Below are 24,481 nucleotides of genomic sequence, written 5' to 3' on the forward strand. Positions count from 1 at the left end.
GATATTAACTCTGACCTTCAACAACTCAGTGTGTACACCAGTGAAAACTCTCTCCTCCTCAACCCCCTCCCCCCCAAAAAAAACCCCCCCTCAAACAATCATTATCGGTTCTCAGAAATGATTAAACGTTGGGTATAAAAATTATGCTATTCCTTCGGTGACATTAAATGCCACCATAATCCTGTTCAGTGAAGAAATGAAGAACCTAGGCTTGACCCTGTGTGAAACTCTTAATTGCTCTGCACATGTAAGAAATACATGCAGAAATATGTATGCGACGCTACACTCTATGAAACGACATAAGGACATTTTGCCACAAGATGTAAAGATAAAACTGTTCCATACTTTGATACTACCAATACTTGACTACTGCGACATTGTCCTCGTTGATGCGACCCTTGAACAAACTATGAAACTTCAACAAGCATTGAACTCTGGTCTTCGATTTGTTTTTAATTTGAGTTATGATGCTCACATAACCCCTAGCTACACATTTCTTTCCTGGCTGAAACCCGAGAGGCGGCAGAAATTCCACATACTTACGTTGATATATCAAACTCAGAAGGAAAATCGACCCAAATACATTTCTTCAAAATTCCATTTATTGTCCTCATTCCATAGTTGTAACACAAGGCATTTCCCTCGTTATTCCCGTCAACCACTCTTCAATGTGTAATCGATCCTTCATTGTGGCTGGGTCATGACTAGGGCCCGGATTTTTAGGTGGCATAAACCTTCATTTTAGGTTTTTTGTATTCTTAAAATAGGTGATTTTAAGTTTAGCCTCCAGGCAGCAATACTTTTTGGTTTTGGTAGTTCTGTAAAATTGATTTATGTACTTATTTCACAAAAGTTTACATTGTCATATTCATAAAAAATACACAGAGAATACACTGTACTGTTTCCTTTGTAAGTAATTTTTGGCATTGCAGTAAATAACAACGTACATACCCAAATTGTCTGGGGTAAATGATTTCCTGTTGTCACGTAACACATTCTTATATGACGAAAAAGTTCTTTCAACGGAACATGACGTCATTGGAGCATAGTACATAGATGCTAATGCATTAGGTTGTATGGGTAATTTTCCTGAATACTTTTCTCCTTGTAATACTGAATTGATGACTTTCATATCTTCAAAACCAGGATTGCATTGAAGAATCTTCTGCAGCTTCGAAGAACTCCCAATGGCCCAGGTATTTCTCTTCTGGAAACATTGCCAACGATATCCAGGGAATCTTTGAGTGACAAGGTAGCACCTTCCAACTGGAGAATAGCTTCTGGTATAAAACAAAAATGTGTCTTAATATATGCTAGGGAAGCGACGAGGGTCGGGCACTCGAACGATTTCTTGGCCTTTGCGATGCAGGAAGCTTCTGTTTCATCCAAATCATTGACAACATTTTTTAATTCCTTCTAGGTGCTCAGCATAGTAAATAGCATCAGACAACCAAGTTCCCCAGTGGGTAAGTATCAGCTCAGGTGGAAGAGGTGTTGTTGGTAGTTTCTCTTTGAACAACTGTGTACGTGTTGGGGGCTTTGAGGAAAACTTTCTTGACTGAAGAAACCACACTGTTGACGTCACTGAAGTTGCTTCTAATCTCCTCCGCAAGGCGGTGCAGGCCGTGGGCCAAGCACGTAACGTGTAGCATGCTCGGGTAGAAGGACTGTAGAACCTGCCCTGCCTTCAACATGTAGAGAGCACTCTCTGTCACTAACAAAAGGAACTTACTATCTTGATTCTCTGCTAGCCACAATATGCGTAAAGCATCCCTCAAAGCGCAGGTTATTGTGCTGTTGTTAGTTTGTTCTATTTCTTTACACAGAATTAGATGAGCGTTAACTGGTTCATTTTGATCCAGCTTACCCACTACCACATTCACAATGAAGCGACCGCAGCTGTCAGATGTTTCATCGACAGAACACCAAATATAGTGATCGCCTACATCTTCTCTTATTTCATCTAATGTCTTCTGGTAAACAGGATGCAAATAATTCTTCCTTAAAGTGGATTCATTAGGTATACTGCGGTCGCTGATGTCTCCTAAGAATGATTTCATGGTCAGGTTACTTAGCACGTTCCATGGGACGTTTGCAGACACCAACACCTGACATAGGCGAAAGACAAGGTTATCTTCAGGCTTGCCAATTGTGGAAGAAATAAACTTTTGCTTACTGTTGCTGCTGGACTTATTTCTCCTCGCTACGCTAGGTATGTGAGCTGCTGCAGATTTATGCTGCTCAAGACAGGATTTCTGCTCATATTTAACCTGAAATGAAGAATCCAAATCCTACGTACTCTTCAGTAAGCGAGCTAGGGTATTGCAATGCAGGTTTTAGATAAGTTACGGGAAACTTACTTCTTTGGAGCATGCCTGACAGAAGACTACTCGACCGTCTGTAGTGAAGTGTCCATCTGTAGCAATCCATTTTCTCAATAATTGCGATTTAGGCATTGTTTCGCTATGCAGCAATTACGGTTAGAAAATACTGCAGGAACCAGTCACCACACACTCTGCCGGCTGTATTCTCTATGGACGAATGGAGGCGAAACTGTTTACGTTCCTCCAGACCTTCTATCTGATGCATCAAGGAGCCACCAGATCTCACATATGTGGTGGAAAGCATGGGTAGTAACATGAACTATCTCTGTCCTACTGCTTGTAATTGCGCTGGAAATAATTTTACAATGCAGGGAAAGTAACATTCTTTATTTGAAGAAGGTAAAACAGCTATTTAGGTTATTTTAGGTATCAACCCCTCATTTAGGTTTTTTTAGGTGCAATGAAATTCACATATTCTGCTCCAGGAAGTGTGAAACGAACAAATATATCGAAATTTGTGAATTAAATAGCGAGGAATAAATAGGTTAAAACCTGAAAATCCGGGCCCTAGTCATGACTTTAGAATTCACTTGCAGCTGCTGTCAGGAACTTAAACTCAACATCAAAATTTATGACTGCATGTAGAGATTACCTGTTGAATACCGCAGATTGTTTTGTCTGTATGGTGATGTATGATAGGTTGTGTGATTGTGGTTATTATTATTATTATTATTATTATTATTATTATTATTATTATTATTATTATTATTGTTATAGTGTAAATGTACATAATACTTAGTTTCTTACTCATGTACATAGATCACTTTTTATGGCCATACTTATGTTTCCATTTAATTTATTATGTATTGTGTTCTCTTTATGCATTGCTTATATCTTTCAGTTTGTATATTACTTTTTCATTATGACTTTGTCTCTTTCTTTTTATCTTTACACTCCAGATTTAATTTATTTGTTGAACTTTGCCTTCTTTCTTCATTATATGTTGTCCAAATCTGTAATTTTTAGCTTATCTTTGATTTTATGATAAAATAGTACATTTCTTTCATATATGTATTATCTGTAAATTATGTGGTTAAGTGTAAGAGAGGGCCACAAGCCCTAACTTCGGTGATGTAAAAAGTTATCACTCATGTGCTCTCTATTATTTTTATCTCGTATTTAGTTCTTTGGTTAATTCTAGGGTGTTTTTAATTAAAAGTTTATTTTGTGTACAATGCAGTTGTGAAAATTAAACATTAATTGAATTGGCCCACAACAGGTGACTTGCGCACAGTCTGCACTGGGATGGCAGTAGTACCAGGCCTGTGGTGTAGATCTTTTTGAACAGAACAATACCTGGCTACCATAGTTCACAAGCATACCTTCTGGTAGGGCAGATGAAAATATAATATACACTGAGTGGCACAAAAAACACAACACCCAATAAATGATGTGTAATTATCTATTTAATCAAAGTGAAGCACTTCAACTAATTTTTTAAGATATGTTATTGGCGTTGCTTTGCGAGCAAACAATGAAGTGTTGATTGTTTATTGCACTAGCCTCAATTGTTTTTTCCTGTGCAACCTGGAAAACACATCGCTGGATGTGAGCCAATAATATTTTCCTGCTCTTGTAGCGCTTATTGTTGTACCTTTAATTCTAGCCCCAATCACACCCGTTTGTAGGATCTTTCTGTGATTGTCTTAATCAGCTTTCTGGAGTAAATATGCCATTAAGCCATGAACAAGCTGCGAAATCTGTTGTTTTGGTAGAAAATGTTCGCAGCATGCACTACGTTGCAGAAGTGTTGAGGACTACACCTTCCACGATTTCCAGAACCATACGGAGGTACAGGGAAACTGGAGGCTTTGCAAGAAGACCAGGATCAGGTCCGAGAAGAGCAACATCAGAGAGAGGTGACCACTTCTATCAACTTCAAGTTCTCCACAACCGTCACACCACCGCCGTTGAAGCACGAAATCGACTCCGCCAAGTTTGAGGGATCACTGTTAGTGAGAGAACCATTCAAAAAAGACTGGAAGAAGCCAATCTTAAGTCCAAAAGACCTGCTACAGGTCCGAAACTCACCAGAGAGCATCGCACAGCTCGACTACCTTTTTTTTTTTTTTGTTAGGGGCTTTACGTCGCACCGACACAGATAGGTCTTATAGCGACGATGGGATAGGAAAGGCTTAGGAGTTGGAAGGAAGCGGCCGTGGCCTTAATTAAGGTACAGCCCCAGCATTTGCCTGGTGTGAAAATGGGAAACCACGGAATGACTACGTTTTGCAAGGGAACGTCTTGGCTGGACAGTAAAACAATGGGATCGAGTGTTGTTTACCGATGAGTTGCAATTTGGTCTCCAATCACCTGACGGAAGGGAGAGAGTCTGGGGAAGGCCAGGGGAAAGGTATTCTTCTTGCACATTTTCATTCAGGTTGCATTTTCTGCGTGGTTTTTTGATGGTGTGGGCAGGAACCAATACAGATGCAAGTACGGATTTGGTCTTAGTGGAGAATGACAGCCTTACCACACATCGGTATGTGGAGGAAATCCTTCTGGAGCATATTGTGCCTTTCGCTCCATTTATTGGTGATGATTTTACATTAATGCATGACAGTGCACACCCACATGTTACGAGAATTGTGCAAGAGTTCTTGGGTGAAACAGGGATTTGTGTTATGTCTTGGCGTGCTCGAAGCCTTGATTTGAATCCTATTGAACACGTTTGAGACCAGTTGGGGAGAAGAGCCCGTCAGCACTATCTAGAGACCCTACAGGACCTATGGAATGCCCTTCTGGAAGAATGGGAGATGATTCCTCAACAGGACAGTACTGCATTAATCAGGAGCATGCCTGAAAGGTTGAATGCCGTCATTGGTGCAAGAGGTGGCAATACACGCTTTTGAAGAGGTCCCCAGGATTGTCTCCGAGGTCTGTGAAGTGTATAACATCAAAACAGAAGTGCATTACTTTTATGAGCTTACTCAATATTTCCTTGAAATGTGCATCTCTGGCGTAATTTGTTCAATTTGTTTATAATCGTGTTTTTTTTTTTTTTCATTGTTAGATACTTACATGGGGCTGTATCACAATAGTCTATCATAAGTTAGTGGATTAGTGTCATAAATTTTAAAATAAATTTCATTTTTGAAAGAAATTGGAGTGTTGCGTTTTTCGTGCCGCTCAGTGTAACTTTCTCACATGGTTTGATTATTACTTAATATACTTATACTAGTATGTAAACCTATCTTTGACAGTCAAAATTACTATCTATAAATATTACACTTTCCGGGTTTCATACGGCATTTGAACGGAATCAAAACAGATATAGTATTTCCTTACAAACCATATGAATGCAGTTGTAGCTTGGAGTTGTACTTTGAAGCCTATGGATCTGAGAACTCTTGAAAAAGCTATGTACAGTACAACTGTCCAAAAAACTGGGAGATTCATCCCAATTTTAAAGTTTGTCCTGGTGGCTTATTCATTGTGTCAGAGAAGGCAAAATTTAGATGAAATTGCCTCCATTTAAGAACAAATGGGCCGGGCTGCGTGGCTCAGATGATTGAGGCGCTGGCCTTCTGACCTCAACGTGGCAGGTTCGATCCTACTCAGTCCGGTGGTATTTGAAGGTGCTCAAATACGACAGCCTTGTGTTGGTAGATTTACTGGCATGTAAAAGAACTTGTGTAGGACTAAATTCCGGCACCTTGGCATCTCCGAAAACCGTAAAAGTAGTTGGTGGGACGTAAAGCCAATAACATTAATGGTATTCCCTGCATTCACAGGTACTAAATCTATTCTGGGAATAAGGAATAAAATACTTTCCTCCTGAAGCTGAGTCCATCTGAACTTCTGCATGAACAATATTTTTGTGTAGCTTCTGTAGATTCAATCTTGTTCCATTACACAAACCAGCTTTATTAACTTCAATAACATCATCGCACACTATGGAGTCAGTGGTAAAGTACATTATTTGGTTATCTTTCAAACTATTCAGAACATATTGTTTGATGATGTTAACTTGTTTGTTTCTTGGGCAAAAAATTGCTACTTTAGAAAACATTGTATTCTCACTTGGATGAAAAGAAGAAGCAAGTGAATCTTGTAGAATATTTTTTGAAATCCGGTTTTGCTGAATCTCAATAATGCCATTTGGCCTACTTCTCTGTATGTGCAACAAAACGACAACCTTACCCTGTTGAACGAGAGACTTTTTATCAAGAAAGAACCAAGCATATGAAAGTCCATCTCAGCCAAAACATGCCTCTACCATAGAAGCACCTACAAACAAAGCATCCAAGTTCAACATTTGTTAAGATGTTATTCCTCGAACTTGTATGTCCAACCCGTACGGTGTCGGGTATGAATTGAGATGAATCTTTGTTGACCGGGCAAATTGACCATGCGGTAGCTGTGAGCTTGCATCCAGAAGATAGTGGGTTCGAACCCCACTGTTGGCAGCCCTGAAGATGGTTTTCTGTGGTTTCCCATTTTCACACCAGGCAAATAATTAAGGCCATGGTCACTTCTTTCCCACTTGTAAGTTTTTCTTATCCTATCATCACCATAAGACCTATCTGTGTCGGTGCAACGTAAAGCAGGTTGTAAAAAAAAAAAATCATCTTTGTTGCAAATTTTTACAACCGGATGCCCTTCCTGGCGTCAACCTCATCAGAGGAGTTCATGAGATAAAATGAATGACGTGATATATTATGATAGTGGGAAGGATGAGAGTGAAACCCCTGCCGACACATAGGCTCCTCCTGTCTAATAGTACCAAAAGTTCTGTTCAAGGTTTTACGTCTCTATCCGACAGTCAAATCACCACCTACAGTGTCACATTCTCTCACTCGTATCTCCGTATGACTACTGCAAAAAGGTTTGGAATTTAATCCAGGCTTTTGGCATGCAATCTGGTGATTAGAAATTGTATACTACCACCTCTCCTATCCTGCCAGCCAAATGGTATTTTTTTTTTTTTCAACCAACAGGACTCGAACTGGCTAATCACAGTGTCAGACCATAATATACACTTCACGACTTCAACGACCATGGCCACCTGAATGCCATGCATGTTGATGGAAATATGTGTTTTGATACCCCAGAATAGAAAAAGAAAAATATTTCACTTAACTGTTCAAGTATGATGGTCATCATGTAACCTATATCTGGTACCAGTTTTAGTCTTTAGAATGTTCCCGTTTCCTCCATATACAGTTTGTGGAAGGCAACAGAAGTCACGATGTACATAGATATAGCTGTGTACCTACATCATTATGGTGAATGAGACAATAGCATCGCTGAAAGAAACATATTTTTCTTTAGAAAAGTACAAAAGTCGTGGCCGTGGGAGGTTCATTGTATTTTTCTTGTAAAGTAGACAATAATCTATAACTGGTACCAGTTTCAGCTGTTGAAACCTTCCCGTTTTCTCAACATCACTGTGGATGACAGACAGAATTAGTCATTTTAATATAGAAACACATTTTTGTAATGCTGGGCTGAATATTTTACTAGAAAGCAGAACACAAAATTTGTTTTGACAGTCACTTCTTATTTAGCCAACATGTACCTATTGACATGCCACCACACCTCGTGAAGGGTACATGAATAGGAGGGAGAGTCCTATGTTATGAAGGGTCGTCACGTGATGCGCTGCAAGGTTATCTGTATTTACACGACTGCCACTTACCACTGTGTTATAGGAAGTGAAAAATGCGGCTAGAATACTTGTAGAAAAATTTGAAAATGAGGATGGTTCATGGTGTTACTGTAGTCATGTCCTAGTTAGTGAACCATGGGCAATGGCTGAGTGGCCTAGTAAGAGGTCCTGAGAGTCGGGATACCTGTTGCTATGGAATGCGAGTTATAGCCCTCCTTGTGCTCAGGCGGCTAGGACTCTACAATCAACTGGTGGTCCCTAACCCGTTAAGAGGAGAGATCCTCACTTGGACTGTGTGTAAGTAGGGTAGCATCCTGCTTCATGAATTTACCAAGCTCAGAACATTTTAAGCAAGCCTCGAACAGAGGCTTGCAGACTGAACGCTGAAAGGCATAACGGTCTATAATGGTAATGTATGTATGTATATAATGTATCTATGTATGAGGGTTATAAAAGTTAAAATGCTTTAGAGGCAAAAATTGAAGTAGTGAACTAAATGTGTGAAGTGTTGAAAAGCTTTGTTTCCGGGACAGTGGAAAGTGAAACAACACTAGACATTGATCATACAGAGTCCCAGCCAGGTGATGATTTATGTTGTTATTCCAGAAAACGTTGTTTCACAAAGAAAGTTGTCTTCCGAAAGGGAGTCCAGTAGTTCGCAACAGTCAGGATCGGTATTTGCTCCTTCTCCAAAGTAAAAACCTAGAGAAATATCTTTTGAAGAAAGAGAAAAAATCATAAATTATTGAGTACTTCCAGGAACACCTCTCAAGAAGAAATTTAATCATAGATCCTAATCGTCAGTGAAACATATACGTCTCACCAGAGAATGGCAACTCTCCAGAACAAGACTTTGTCGAACGTGAAAGGATTATAAAATATAAAATCAAAGAAATAAACAAATTAACTTTCCAGGAATTTGTGCAGCAATGATCAGAAAATCAAATAGTGAAAAAGAGTGACCTTCAGAAGGTCATTTCTAAAGGCACGCGAGTTACAGTTGGATGAGAATTCTTTCAAAGCTAGTACAACGTGGCTCCATTGTTTTAAAAACATTATGGTTTAGTTTATTGCAAAATCACAACCTGTATAACTGAAAGACAAGTTACAGTAAAGAAATATTGAACATGATTAAGTGATTCAGGCATTTAAAAAATACAATATTTTCATGAAGAACTTTAATTAGGATCAGATATACAACACAAACGAATGTGGCTTTAATAAAGTAATGGCAATGGGAAGAATTCTCGGGGTTAAGAGAACATCTGAAGTAAGAGATGTTGTGGAGTCAAAGGATGCAACCACACACTCATACACCATGATGTTTGTAGTGTCAAAATCGGGAAAACTAATGTCTGGTATAAGTAAAAGAGTTGGAGGAAAATATGTTCAAGGCTTAAAATTGAATTATTGTAAAGTGAAATTCATCAGGGAAGATGGCAAAAGCATTGTTCACGTCATTTTTGAAAGAAGCCATCCTTATTCAAGTGCATGAAACTTACTACTTCTGGACTCTTACTGTGTCCATAATGACGCAGAAATTGTATAAAAAATTCTCGAGGAAAAACATTGCGACCCCGGAAAGCTATCATTTAATACCAGCCAAGAGAAAAGAACCAAAATCATTTCCACAACGCAACGGACTATTGCCTTAAAAATTTGAAAGGACTGTGTGATAAATATGAAAAAGTGGCAGTTATTCGGTATTCAGTGAAATTATGTTTTGCTCACTTTCTTTTATGGGATACCATTTTGCACGTTCAGGACTAACCCTATTGAGAGATGTGTAGTATTTCTGAAAAGCTTCAGTTCACATAAGAAATTTGATTTCTTCACCCATAAAACCAAACATCACCCCCTCGTTTTTCTCACAAAGTATTCGCACTCGTGTTGCTAAAATTTGGATAACTATTAATTTTGAAGTTACAAACATGTTGGGAGAAAAATTTCACTTTTTTTTATAATGTGCCCCCATCAGCAGGTTTGCTTGTCATTTGGTAAGAACATCCAGTGCAAAGTCGGAATATTGTGGGTTCAGTGTTCATTGGTGTCCGGTTGGGTTTTTTTTAAATGTACTTAACATATCGTAATCATGAGCTTCATATCCGTATTGATGATTCACACAAATGCAAAGAGGAGAAGAATTCCACCTAATCAATACTTGTTTGTTATAATTAAAAATTCAGGACCGGTTTCGACCCTTGCGGGTCATCCTCCACTGAACACACACATACATATAACGCATCGTGCAATTGCAAACATTACTATGTCTAAAAAGTAATATCATGTGACGATAACATGTCAGGTTGTACTCATGAGTAGGACATTCGTCAAATTGGAAATTAAGTGTATGTTATAATTTATCAATGTGACATGTGTGAATGCACATCTATGAGAAGTGAATATTCTTGAACTTAAAACTAACTTGTAAAATAAAATAAAAACAACATACGTAAAACACTTTCATGCCTGTAAATGTTTGAGTTTATGGCTTGCACTGTTTTTTGATTCTTCCGTTTGACTACTATAATTAACTCATTGTCCATAACTGTACATTATATTATAAACTCAATGGCTTGAATTGTGATATGAGTTACACTTTAAAATACTAATTTCTCGTTTAAAAGTTTTTTGTCACCATATGTACACGAAGGATAAGAAACGCTTTATATCTCTAAAAGGCAAAACATTGAAGTAGTGTAGATTCAGTTGAGGCTTGGACGGAAGTGTAGAGATTACAGCTTGCCATATATAAAATCCTGTTGTTTACATTAAAAGATGTGTACAACACAACGTGCTCCCAAACCATATATACCTCAGGACTACAATAGCAATAATCATTACACTCTCACACAACTACAAAAAGGGAAGGAGCCACTACTCTGGTTTAATGCCATACAACTTTACTTAATACGGCGTTTCTTATCCTTCATGTACATATGGTGACAAAAAACTTTTAAACAAGAAATTGGTATTTAAAAGTGTAACTCATATCACAATTCAAGCCATTGAGTTTTTAATATAATGTACAGTTATGGATTATAAGACTTAATTATAGTAGTCAAACTGAAGAATCCACGAGCCAGCTAGCGTAGCAAGGGGGGGGAGGTGATACTCCCAGGTGGTGGATAGGGGGTCCTAATCGGCTTGCCGGCGGACTTGAGGGAAATAAAATACCTCTCGCGGACCAAACACACAACCCCCCTGTGGGTGGGGGACGCAGACGAAGAATTCAACCACGGTATCCTCTGCCTGTGGTAAGAGTCGACTAAAAGGGGCGACCAAGGGATGATCAAATTAGAACCATGAAACTACTTTTGATTAGTACCACCACGCGGGGAACACCATGGGTCGCTTTTACTTGTGCGTAGTACCACTATGCTGGGTACCAAATAGGTTTGTAATTAGTAGCAAACAAGGACTCGATGTCTTTTACAGTACACACAAGCACATTAATGGTGTCCCGACATAAACAATCAACACTGCTCCACTCCAGTACTGAAAATGAGGGGTGAGAGTGAAGGGGTAGTGTTGAAGGCCACTCCAGTACAAAACAAGAGGGAAGGGAATGAGGGGGTAGTGCCGAAGGCACAATGACCCACCTTCTCGCTTAACGCATTGCTGCATGTAGACAACCCGCTACAAGACTCTTGTGATTGAAATGGGCACAATGGGGGATGTGTTGAAGTACTGCATTAGGTAATCTACTCTAATAATGGCAGTATCAAAAAGTAAAGGAGGGTTTTAACCAAAAAGTATTTTATACTAGTTAGGAATATTTTGTAGCTGCGTTATATCGGGTCGTAATTTGAAAATACCTTTTACTGGTTTGTAACTTTGTTCTGGACTTTACTGAAGTTATATCATCATAATTTACCACCTCGGATATAGAATTACGATAAATTCTATAAACCCCTTCACTGATAAAATAAGATATTGATGTATAACTGCGCAAGCATTTCTTTATAAAAATAACTGAAGATACATTTTACTTCTTGAGCAATAAGAAAAATACATCTTAAAATAGTTTAATATCATTCATATTGAATTTCCATAAAATACAAAGTCGTGTCTTAAAATATACAACAAAATGCTATTATTGCAAATTTCAACATAACTAATTCTTAAAAAATTAACACAGATTTAAAGAAATATCTTATCAAAAATATGAACCTAACGCATCTTCCTCGAAAATATATAAATAAAATAAACGTACGGTAAAATAATAAACATAATGCACTGTCTATAGCAGGGGGGTGAAACTCTAATAGGGCTTTTGGTTCCAATCTCTAGCTAGCTTCAGGTAGTTTCAGTCTCTTTTTCTAGATGGCGCTGGAGGTCATTCATAACGTGTAAATAGTTATATACACGTTCTGTAGATGGCACGCAAATAAGCATGAAATGAGCGATGTTAATAATTAAAGGCAGTGTTGGGCGGCGGGAAATAACCTTACTCCCTAAGGGGGCCAACGGCTTCGGGCGAATGAGCCCCTTTGGGTGGGGTGATGGTCCCCACAGTGGAGGAAATGCCACTGGAATCCATTATGCAGCGTCTGTTCTCCAGGTTAGGGGCGGCTGCACAAGGCGTCTGTACTCCAGAGGAGCGGCCTCATTATCACCTCACTGGATCACATCCAGAGTTGTAATTCGGGACCTAGTCCCACACAGGTGACACCTTGACAGTCAACCATGGAAGGTCTTTTAAGGAATACTCCACCGGCTGAACCAAGAGTTCAGAGAAGGCAGCATTCGGATACGGTGGGCTGCCACCTGAAAGATACCGTGAAGTCGGAGGCACGGAAATACCCCAGTACTACATACACGAATGAGACAAAATCAAGAATCAAACCAAAGCAGATAACATACTTCTCTACACACAACATAAACTCACTCATGCAAACCGGTAAACTAAAAGTGATCACCGACATAATGGACCAACACAAAATTCTTATCATGGGATTACAGGAAATTAGAAACACTGACCAGGATGCCTTGGAATCTCAAGGGTACAGACTTTATAAAGGTATAAGAGAGTGATGAAGAATGTCCCACAATTTGGAACAGGATTTTTGGTCAGCCTTAAAATAATAAACTCAGTTCAAGAATTCAGATCACAGTCTCCACGACTCTCAACGCTCACCTTAAAGGCATCTAATAAAATCTATACTATAATAAATGCCCATGCTCCCACTAATGATAAAAACAACTCCTCAAAAGACCAGGAGGAAACAGGAGAATTTTGGGACCTATTGGACCAGACCATAGATAACATCCCCAAACACCATATAAAATTATTAATAGGCAACTTCAACGCTCAACTAGGCAGAGAAAGAAAACACCGTGACATCATCGGAAAATGGCCAGCACACAAGAAAACAAATAAAAATGGAGAGAGACTAGTTGACCTGTGTAGAAACCATAATTTAATCTCAAAATCTACATGTTTTAAGAGGAAACCTCAAAAACTCAAAACATGGAAACACCCTGACTACACTAAAGGAGAATGGCAACTGGACCACGTCTGCATGGACAAATACCACCACAAAGAGATCTATAACGTCAAAGTCCTCCGAGGAATAGACACAGGTTCAGATCACTACGTAGTTAAAATTAAAATTAAACTCACTCCCCAGAGGAGACAACAAAAGCAAGCCCTTAAAACTAAAAGAAAAATAGATCCTACCCAGCTAATCAACAACAAAAATTACCAGAAAGCAACTGAAAAAATAAAAATCACAGACAAACTTGAAGACTTAGTACACAACCTTAAACAAATTGCAGAAGACCTAGCTCCAATTAAACCACGTAAAAAACACCAATGGTGGAACAGTGAATGTGATGAAACAGTGGAGAAAAGACATCAGGCATAGCTATTACATCAGTCCCAAAAGACAGAAATATACTATCAAAAGCTAGTAAAACAGAGAAAAGAAACTACCCAAGTCTTAAGAAGAATAAAAAGACAACATCATAAGGACACCCTGCAGTTAATTGAAGAACAGTTCAGTAAAACTAAATCAAGGGACTACTACAAAACCTTCAGAAAGCAGCTCCAAAAATATGAACCCCCGACCCTACTGATGAAGGATGAAGATGGTAAGCTGGCCCATAACAATAAAGACAATGCAGAAATTCTGGCTAAATATTTCAACAAGCTTTTAAATTGTGAGGAACCTACAGAACTCCTTCATTTGGACACCAACACCCCGATAAAAACATCACCAGAAAACATCAATCCCCCCACAATAAAGGAAGTCTACCAAGCTCTGAATAAATTAAAAAACTACAAAGCGCCAGGAGAAGATCAGACCTTTGCGGAAATCTGGAAATATGCAGGAACCTCAGCAAAAGTTGCCCTCCATCAACAACTTGTCTCTATCTGGATTAAAGAAGAACTACCAGAACACTGGACAACAGCCCTCATTCATCCTCTGCACAAAAAAGGGGACAAAACCGACCCTAATAACTACAGGGGAATCTCGCTCCTAGACATAACATACAAAATATTTTCAATAATCATCCTTAATAGGATAAGTTTACAACTTGAGAAAGAACTAGGAGAATATCAAGGAGGTTTCAGACCCTGGAAGAGCTGTCCTGATCAGATCATGAGTCTTAAGTTGATAATGGACTATAACAGGAGAAGAAACAGAGATATGGTGATAACATTTGTAGATTTCAAGAAAGCTTATGATTGCATCCATAGAGAATCTCTGTTTAAAATTTTAAGACACCTTGGACTACACCCCAAATTAATAAACATGATAAAATTGACTCTCACCAATACCAAGTCAAAAGTGAAGTTTAGGGGTGAAACATCAGAGACATTTGAAATTAAAACTGGACTACGGCAGGGAGATGGGCTCTCACCACTATTATTTAACTGTGCTCTAGAAATGGTAATGAGGGAATGGTTTAGAAAATGTCCCCCCAAAATAAAGATTAGCCGAAAAATCAAAACAAATTGCCTGGGTTTTGCTGACGATTTAGCATTACTAGCAGTGGACATAAAAGAAGCAAAAACCCAGATATCAGAACTTCAAAACATTGCAAATAAAATTGGCCTCAAAATATCATTTGAAAAAACAGAAATTATGCCCCAAAAACCAACACAGCTAAAAGAAGTCACCATAAATGGTAATAAAATCAAAATATTAACTCAGTTTAAATATCTTGGAGAAGTAATAACACATAACTTAAATGAAAAAATCTCAATCCAAGAACAAATAGATTAGCTAAAGCACAAAAATTAACATGGGATATCTACAAAAAGAAATGTCTATCAATAAATACAAAAATAAAACACTACAACACAGTTATAAAACCGGAAGCTACATATGCAGCAGAAACACTCTTTTACCTGAATAAACAATCAAAGACTGACAGACTTCAGAAAATTGAAAGGAGGATTGGAAGAACCTGTATCAACAAAAAATATCAGAAAGATGGACAGTGGCGGTTAATACCTAACAAAGTCGTGTACAAAGAGCTAGAACCCATTACAGATACTATGTGTAAGAGGAGACTGGGATTCTTTGGACATATCATGAGGATGCAGGACTCGAGACTTCTGAAACAACTAGTACAACACAATCTCGTCTCAAAAAATACCACAACAGGATGTAAATGGATCAGAGAAGTAAGAGAGGATCTGAAGGAAATAGGCCTTACAACAGAAGACACCAAAAATAAGATAAAATTGAATACAAAACTCAAGAATACAAACCTCCGCTTTACCCTTACACAAAACAAACCAACAACACGCACATTTTCAACTGAGGAAAGGGCACGAAGATCGGAGCGTCTGAAGAAGTACTGGGAGGACCGCAAAGCCCGAACAATCCCTTCAAAGAGACCTGAACGACGGACTGACTAAAGTGATCCTATGTGGTCATAAAATAAGAAGAAGAAGAAAGGCAGTTTGTCTCGAAGTGAAGTATTTAAAGTATTTCAAGTCTAACCTCAATCAGTGGGCCCTTCTCACAAATTAATTAGTCATTGTGAAGATAATATTGCTGAATTGCATCAAATTCGACTTTACCCAATCGATTAACCTTGTTCGAACTTATATCGATTTTAATCGATAGTTCCCATGATGCTACAGTATTTGTGTTGTTTGAATTCCAAGTGCTCATGTGCTTGTGATGTAAATCTTAGTTCCTTCGCCAGTCCTCCTGAAATCCTGTATTTCATGTTTGAGTACACATCAGGGGCTGAAAGCTGAATGGTTCTATTAATGTAGTTCTATATACTTCCTATCTCAGTGCATTTAATTCTGTTATTTTTATTTTCATGTGGTACTTGGATTTTGATGTGATACCCTATTGTCTTGCATATGGTGTGCTCTTTTGTCTTGCTTTCGAAGGGATTTCTTATTTGTTATAATATCAGCTTTGTGTTAATGTGTCAATCATTCATTTTAAGTTAAAGCTGCTTTGAGGTGTGTGGTTATGTTCTCAGTAACATAGTATGCCATACGAACTAGGGGTATCAGATCATTATTTACAACGTAGTAAGTACTTGGAAATAAAAATATATGAATTACAATGTATTGGGCATGGAAGTAGTAGAACTGCATTATTATCGCCGTTTGGGGGGGGGGGGGGGGCGAGGGGCAGGGAAAGGAGGGGGAGGAGCCGTAAGCATACCCGGATGTGCGTCACTGCGCCGGATGTTAATTCTCCACTCTATCTGTTGATAGTAATACTAAGGTATTGCACCAGAATGCACACTGTGGCGCTATCTCAGAAAAGAGACTAAAACTACTAGCGCCAAGTGGCTTGGAACCGAAATTTATCATTGAGTTTCATCTCTATTCTATTCTATCCTCTTTGGTCTATAGATACATAATCTCAAGAAAAGAAAAATGGAAATTAACTCAAAACCAATTGTGAAATGGGTATTAAATAACTAAAGTGTTATGTCAAATACTGACTTTACAACAAGTGTAAGTGATGGGTTCCTCCTTCCTCCCAGAATTAATAAACAGTCTATGCCCCGTTCCTGTTTACCACTTGCTCTAGCCGCTTGGGAATGGAATTTAGATGTTGGAAAAAATATGGTTTATTCCTTAGATTCGCCCAAACTCGATGGCAGTGCATTAAGAGAGCTGCTCTTGTCCTCTCCTGACCTGGAATCCCCATGTTTACCATTCGTGCCCAAACATGTTCTATTATATTTAAGTCAGCCTACTTGTGAGGCCAGTCAAGCACGTGAACGTCAGAATGCTGTTTGAAGAAATCTTCGGTTACATATGCAGTGCGAACAGAGCAGTTATCTTGCACAAACCTGATAACGGGAACTTCTTCTATGGGGTAAATAGCTTGAACACTAGGAAGAAGGGCACCTTCTAAAATGTCCACATATTCACAAGCAGTCATATGTGGAGTGACCCCTATCAACTCTCCTGAACCAGCACCACTTATCCACCCCAATACGCCACATGTGACGCGACCCGACTGATTAGTTACTTGGACAAAGGGCTTTTCATAACGCTTTCCAACTGGACGCCAGCACTTCAGCTGTTTACCTGGATGAGAGCAAAATACCTTTTCATCCAACCAAATTGTAATTTTCCATTCCTGTCGTGGAGAAACACTTTCTTGTAGTGCAAAGCCTACGTGAAGTTCTCTGTGGATAGGAAGAAGTCACCCCTTTTTCGCAGCTTGGCGATTGTAAATACCTGCCGCGTGGAGTCGGCGACTCGCGGTAGTCCGGTTTACTGGCAATTCCAATGTGGTAATCGCATTACCGATAGTTGCAAACGGAGAATTGTCGCATAGTTTGAACGATTCCAGCATCTTGTTCCGTAGTAGTTCTTCTAGGAGCCTTGTTATGTGTCCTATGATCTACCAATCCTTCTTCACCTCATTCTTGCCATGAAATGGAAATGGCGTATGGCTTTTAGTGCCGGGAGTGTCCGAGGTCAAGTTCGGCTCGCCAGGTGCAGGTCTTTTGATTTGACTCCCGTAGGCGACCTGCGCATCATAATGAGGATGAAATGATGATGAAGACGACACATACACCCAGCCCCCGTGCCAGGGAAATTAACCAATTAAGGTTAAAATTCCCGGCCCTGCCAGGAATCGAACCCAGGACCCCTGTGACCAAAGGCCAGCACGCTAACCATTTAGCCATTTAGCTGGACATTCTTGCCATATTTCTACCCATGTCCAAACTGTCTTAAGGCTGCATGGTATTGCTTCAGCTATTGCTTGGGGGACCATGTGAGCCTCCCACATGCCAATAATATGGCCCCGATTCATCTGTGATAAGATAGGAGCCATCTCACAATGTTACAGTATAACGAAATGTAGACCGGGATGCACACACTGTGTATTCAGCACTACCTATTCACTCCCTTCCCCTCCTTTTCGGTACTGAAGTGGCCTTCAACACTATCCCTTCACTCTCGCCCCTCCTTTTCAGTACTGGAGTGGGGCAGTGTTGATTGTTTGTCGGGACACCATTAATGTGCGTGTGTGTACCTGTGATTAGCACTATATGAGCAACACCATGGGATGAGGGAACCCATGTTCTGGCTTGCCTATGATTAGTACCCACTATATGAGGAACACCACGGGATAGTACGAGTCCCTGTGGTTAGTACTCTTATGTGATGAACCCCATAGGTTTGCGTCGCCTGTACATGGCACCGCAATGTGCGAAACAGTGTAGGTCTGTAATACATGTGCGAATTTCCTTACCTGTGAGTAGTACCATACTGTGTGGAATACCGCGAGTCTACGCTACTCTTGATTAGTACCGCAACGTGACAAATATCATGGTTCTACTTTTCTAGTGATAAGTACCATTGTGAGGGGCCACTGACTTGGATTTTGGACCCCTTTTGACTACAAGTATCATCGATTCAGTATTGTGCTATAGAAACAGTCCCTTGGTCAGTAAATCTATTGTTCTACGCCAGTTTCTGTGCATGTGAGGCACTGTGGGTCGGTTCCACTGATCGTTTTAAATTCATATCCATCCATTCATTCTTCGTCCTCATGTTTTGAATTGTGGTCAGTGGATGTTTTTGGGCTTTTAATTTGTCATTTCATTTCGTACCTTTAGGAGCCGATGACCTAGATGTTAGGCCCCTTTAAACAACAAGCATCATCATCAAACTGAAGAATCAAGAAACAGTGCAAGCTATAAACTAAAACATTTACAATCATGAAAGTGTTTTACATAAATGTTGTTATGCATACTTAAAAGTTTTATTATTATTATAATTTTTTTTTGCTAGTTGTTTTACATCGCACCAACACAGATAGGTCTGCATAAAATCAGTTTCATGGTCCGTATCACACTTCAATAGATTCACAATTAAGTATTTATTATTTTCCAGCTAGTCGATACAATGATTGCTTAAGGCAATTTAATGGTTAAAAGTGGTACATGTTTCGTATTTTATCATCTTCAGCCACATAACACTGTTTAGATGAAAAATATATAAATTGAAAAAGTAATGCTTAAGAGGAAGTGTCCTTAAAATTAACATAAGATAAATGATAACATATAGCTTAGTTACACAGCCTTCAGAACTTAATCTTGCCCAGATGTTCCCTGCAACTTTATGGCAAGACAAACAGATATACAGTGGAACACAGTTAGCTCTTCAGCGATGGTTGGAGTATCTTATGTTAATTTTAAGGACACTTCCTCTTAAGCATTACTTTTTCATTTTATATATTTTTCATCTAAACAGTGTTATGTGGCTGAAGATGTTGATAAAATACGAAACATGTACCACTTTTAACCATTAAATTGCCTTAAGCAATCATTGTATTGACTAGGTGGAAAATAATAAATACTTAATTGTGAACAGATAGGTCTTACGGTGACGATGGGACAGGAAAAGGCTAGGAGTGGGAAGGAAGCGGCTATGGCCTTAATTAAGGTACCACCCCAGCATTTGCCTGGTGTGAAAATGGGAAACCACGGAAAACCATTTTCAGGGCTGCCGACAGTGGCGTTCGGACCTACTATCTCCCAAATACTGGATACTGGCCGCACTTAAGTGACTGCAGCTATTGAGCTCGGTAGTTTTAAGTTCAAGAATATTCACTTCTCATAGATGTGCATTCTTGCATGTCACATAGATAAATGATAACATATAGTTAATTTCCAATTTGACGAATGCCCTACTCGTGAGTACAACCTGACACGGTATCATCACATGATATTCCTTTTTAGGTATGGTAATGTTTGCAATTGCACAAAGCGTTATATGTATATGTGTGTTCAGCTGAGGATGACCCACTAGGGTCGAAACTGGTCCTGTATTTTTTATTATAAAAAGAAACAAGTATTGATTAGGTGGAATTCTTCTCCTCTTTGCATTTGTACTTAATATATCTTCGATATGAAAGTTTATTTTGAGTAAATTTTACTTTCTGCTGTTCAAGAATGAGAACATAAAACGAAGAAAAACAAATCTTTTCACATATTTGTGTTCATATTTTGTACATTATATTCTTTAAAGTCGTATATGATTTTTTTGTTATCAGCTGGATCCTGATGAAGTTCAAGCTTGTACCTGGCTCACACAAGATGATGTAAAGAGACTGTTTGCCAGTGGTAAGGCGAGGTCCTGGGTTACCAAGAAGTATTTAACTGGATCTGATAGCTTAGTTTCACAGCCTTCAGAACTTAATCTTGCACAGATGTTCCCTGCAACTTTATGGCAAGACAAAGAGATATACAGTGGAACACAGTTAGCTCTTCAGCGATGGTTGGAGTATTGCCGTGAACGAGATGGAATAATTCGTAGCAAAATTTAACAGAGTTTTACACTGATGGGCCATTACATTATGACAACCTACCTAATATGATTTACGACCCTCTTTTGCCTGCAGAACTACGACCACTCAGTGAGGTATCGATTCAGCGAGGTGCTGGAAAGTATCCTGAGGTGTTTGGTACCACAAGCATAAAATCTGCCTAGGCCCATAAGATTTATGTGTCCGATTGACATGATTATACTAGACTTCTGTGTATAGCTGTAGTCTTCTATCCAAGGTTGTAATGACATCAAAATTAATGCTGAGTGAGGAAAGTAAAGTTTTAACCCATTCGACTCTTTTGATGCGACGTTCATGTGAGCATTGGCCAGGCCTTAAACTCAAACGATGAGACATTCACACGCCACGCCGTATTGTATGTACTAGCTTATATTTTTATCACCCTTGCAAGGGTTTCCCTTTTGTGAACTTCTAAGAATAGAACAGGAATGTGGCTTGTTTACAACTTTCCTTCTAAGAACTTACACAGTTATTTTTTGCCTAATTGTAGACTCTGAGAGCACGAACATTTCATCAGGTGTCAGTCATTCTCCTAGCCATGGATGGCTGCGAGCGTAGTATTAGCAAGTGACAACAATGCTATTGCTGAGTTAATTGAAAGTTTTTTAGATTCGGAGGACAATGATGGTGATTGTGAAAACATTAAAGAAGAGATTTGAAGAGAAACTAATATTTCATCTGATATGAGTGACAGTGAAATCGTACCTAAAGCCCTGCGTGTGAAACCAAAACAATGACTGGGTGTGGGTTAGTAATACAGATAACCAACCAATTATTCATTACTTTACAGGCTCCCCAAGGGTATAAGTAGAACCGAGAGACAAATATTTACATAATTGTGTATCAGAGTTGTCTGTATTCTTGGAGGTTATGGATCCGTCGTTTCCCACTTTGTGCGGGAAAAATCGTCAGACCCACGTGGAAAAAGACAGTGAAAAGTGGGTTGACACTAATGAGGGTGAAATTAAGGCCTGCTTTACCCTCTGCATTCTGATGTCCCACGTTCATAAGCCCAGCATTTAGGGCAGTTGCCCAGGTGTCAGATTCCCTGTCTGTTGTTTTCCTAGCCTTTTCTTAAATGATTGCAAAGAAATTGGAAAATTATTGAACATCTCCATTGGTAAGTTATTCCAATCCGTAACTCCCCTTCCTAAAAACAAATATTTGCCCCAATTTGTACTCTTGAATTCGAGTTTTATCTTTATATTGTGATCTTTCCTACTTTTAAAGACACCACTCAGACTCATTAGTCTACTGATGTCATTCCACGCCATCTCTCCACTGACAGCTCGGAACATACCACTTATGATAAAGATATTGATTCCCATAGGGAACGTGAAATATTTGTTCCAAATGAGTAAATTTATAATACCAATATAGTTGGCCCGTTATTGGAAAATGTATAATGTCCAATAACGGACCAACTATATTGGTATTACATACCACTTAGTCAAGCAGCCCAAACTTTGCAACATTTTTGCAACACTACTCTTTTGTCAGAAATCACTTGGAACAAATTGAGCTGCTTTTCTTTGGATTTTTTTGAGTTCTTGAATCAAGTAATCCTGGTGAGGGACCCATACACTGGAACCATACTCTAGTTGGGATCTTACAAGACATTTATATGCCCCCTCCTTTACATCTTCATTACAATCCCTAAATACTCTCCTAACCATGTGCAGAGATCTGTACCCTTTATATTTACAGTCATATTTATGTGATTACCCCAATGAAGATCTTTCCTTATATTAACACCTAGGTACTTACAATGATCCCCATAAGGTACTTTCACCATATCAACACAGTGATTAAAACTGAGAGGACTTTTCCTATTTGTGAAACTCACAATCTGACTTTTAACACCGTTTATCATCATACCATTGCCTACTGTCCATCACACAACATTATCAAAGTAATTTTGCAGTTGCTTACAGAAGAACATCATCTGCAAAAAGCCTTAATTCTGATTCCAGTTCTTCAATCATATCATTGGTATATATAAGACAGCATAAAGGTCCAATAATACTGCCTTTAAGAATTCCCCTCTTAATTATTACAGGGTCAGATAAAGATTCACCTACTCTAATTCTCTGAGTTCTATTTTCTGGAAATATAGCTACCCATTCAGTCACTCTTTTGTCTAGTCTGATTGCAATCATTTTTGCCAGTAGTCTCCCTTGAGCTACCCTGTCAAATGCCTTAGATAGATCAATCGCAATACAGTCCATTTGCCCTCCTGAATTCAGGATATCTGCTATATCTTGCTGGAATCCTACAAGTTGAGCTTCAGTGGAATAACCTTTCCTAACCCCAAACTGCCTTCTATCAATTTTGCAAACATGTCTAATATAATCAGAAAGAATACTTTCCCAAATCTTACTTGCAATGCATGTCAAACTAACTGATTCAGATTTATGTCTATAACCCTTTACTTTATACACAGGGGCTACTATAGCAACTCTCCATTAATTTGGTTTAGTTCCCTCGTGCAAACAATATTCAAATAAGTACTTCAGATATGGTACTATATCCCAACCCACTGTCTTTAGTATATCCCCTGAAACCTTATAAATTCCAGCTTCTTGTCTAGTTTTTAACTTTTGAATCTTACAGTAAATGTCATTGTTATCATAGGTAAATTTTAATACTTCTTTAGTATTAGTCATCTCCCCTATCTGAACATTATCCTTGTAACCAACAATTTTTCATACTGCTGACTGAATACCTCTGCCTTCAAAGATCTTTGTATACACACTCCCCTTGTTCATTAATGATTCCTGGAATGTCCTTCTTGGAACCTGTTTCTGCATTCAAGTACTTACACATACATACCCCTCCATTATAAACTAAAATTGTATAACTGCTAATTATGTTTGCCATCATGTTGTCCTTAGCCGACTTCTTTGCTAGATTCAATTTCCTAGTAAGTTCCTTCAATTTCTCCTTACTTTCACAGCCATTTCTAACTCTATTTCTTTCCACCCTGCACCTCCTTCTTAGTCTCTTTACTTCTCTGTTATAATATAGTGTATCTTTACCATTCCTTACCACCTTTAAAGGTACAAATCTGTTTTCACATGCCTCAACAATTGCTTTAAACCTATCCCAGAGTCTGTTTAAATTTTTATTTACCATTTTCCACTGATCATAGTTACTTTTTAAATACTCCCTCATGGCTGTGTTATCAGCCATGTGGTACTGCCTAATAGTCCTAATTCGAATACCTTCCTTTCTATCTCATTTATTTTTAACTACAACAAAAACAGCTTCATGATCAATAATACTGTCTATTACTTTGGTTTCTCTATAGAGCTCATCTGGTTTTAACAGCACCACATCAAGAATGTTCTTCCCTCTAGTTGGTTCCATCACTTTCTGAATCAGCTGCCCTTCCCATATCAACTTATTTGCTATTTGTTGGTCATGCTTCCTGTCATTCGCATTACCTTCCGAATTGGTTTTTGGTAAATTGAGATCACCCGGCACAATCATGTTGCTTTCCATATCGTTTCCCACATAGCTGATTATCTTATCAAATAATTCTGAAACAGCGTCAGCACTACCATTTCCCAGTCTGTACACTCCACAAAGACATCAAGTTGCCTATTATCTTTAGAGATGATCCTTACATCTAGAATTTCATGTTTGTCATCTTAACTTTTTCGTAGTTTACAAATTCT

At 38.7% G+C, this 24,481-nt stretch overlaps 1 protein-coding gene across 2 annotated transcripts in view; it reads left to right on the forward strand.

Moving 5' to 3' along the window:
- The window catches only part of LOC136864170 (nucleoside diphosphate-linked moiety X motif 17), a 43,179-nt gene extending 21,299 nt beyond the window's left edge, over positions 1 to 21,880 (forward strand). Inside the window, exon 4 of one of the 2 annotated variants that reach the window (XM_067140826.2) lies at positions 20,508 to 21,880. In XM_067140826.2, coding sequence (XP_066996927.2) covers positions 20,508 to 20,780 — 273 coding nt within the window. In that variant the 3' untranslated portion in view covers positions 20,781 to 21,880. The remainder of the gene's footprint in view (positions 1 to 20,507) is intronic. The other variant, XM_067140834.2, reaches the window with a different exon arrangement.
- The last annotated feature ends 2,601 nt before the right edge of the window (positions 21,881 to 24,481 follow it).

Source organism: Anabrus simplex, chromosome 1 (genome assembly GCF_040414725.1).
Source record: "Anabrus simplex isolate iqAnaSimp1 chromosome 1, ASM4041472v1, whole genome shotgun sequence".
Taxonomy (NCBI): domain Eukaryota; kingdom Metazoa; phylum Arthropoda; class Insecta; order Orthoptera; family Tettigoniidae; genus Anabrus; species Anabrus simplex.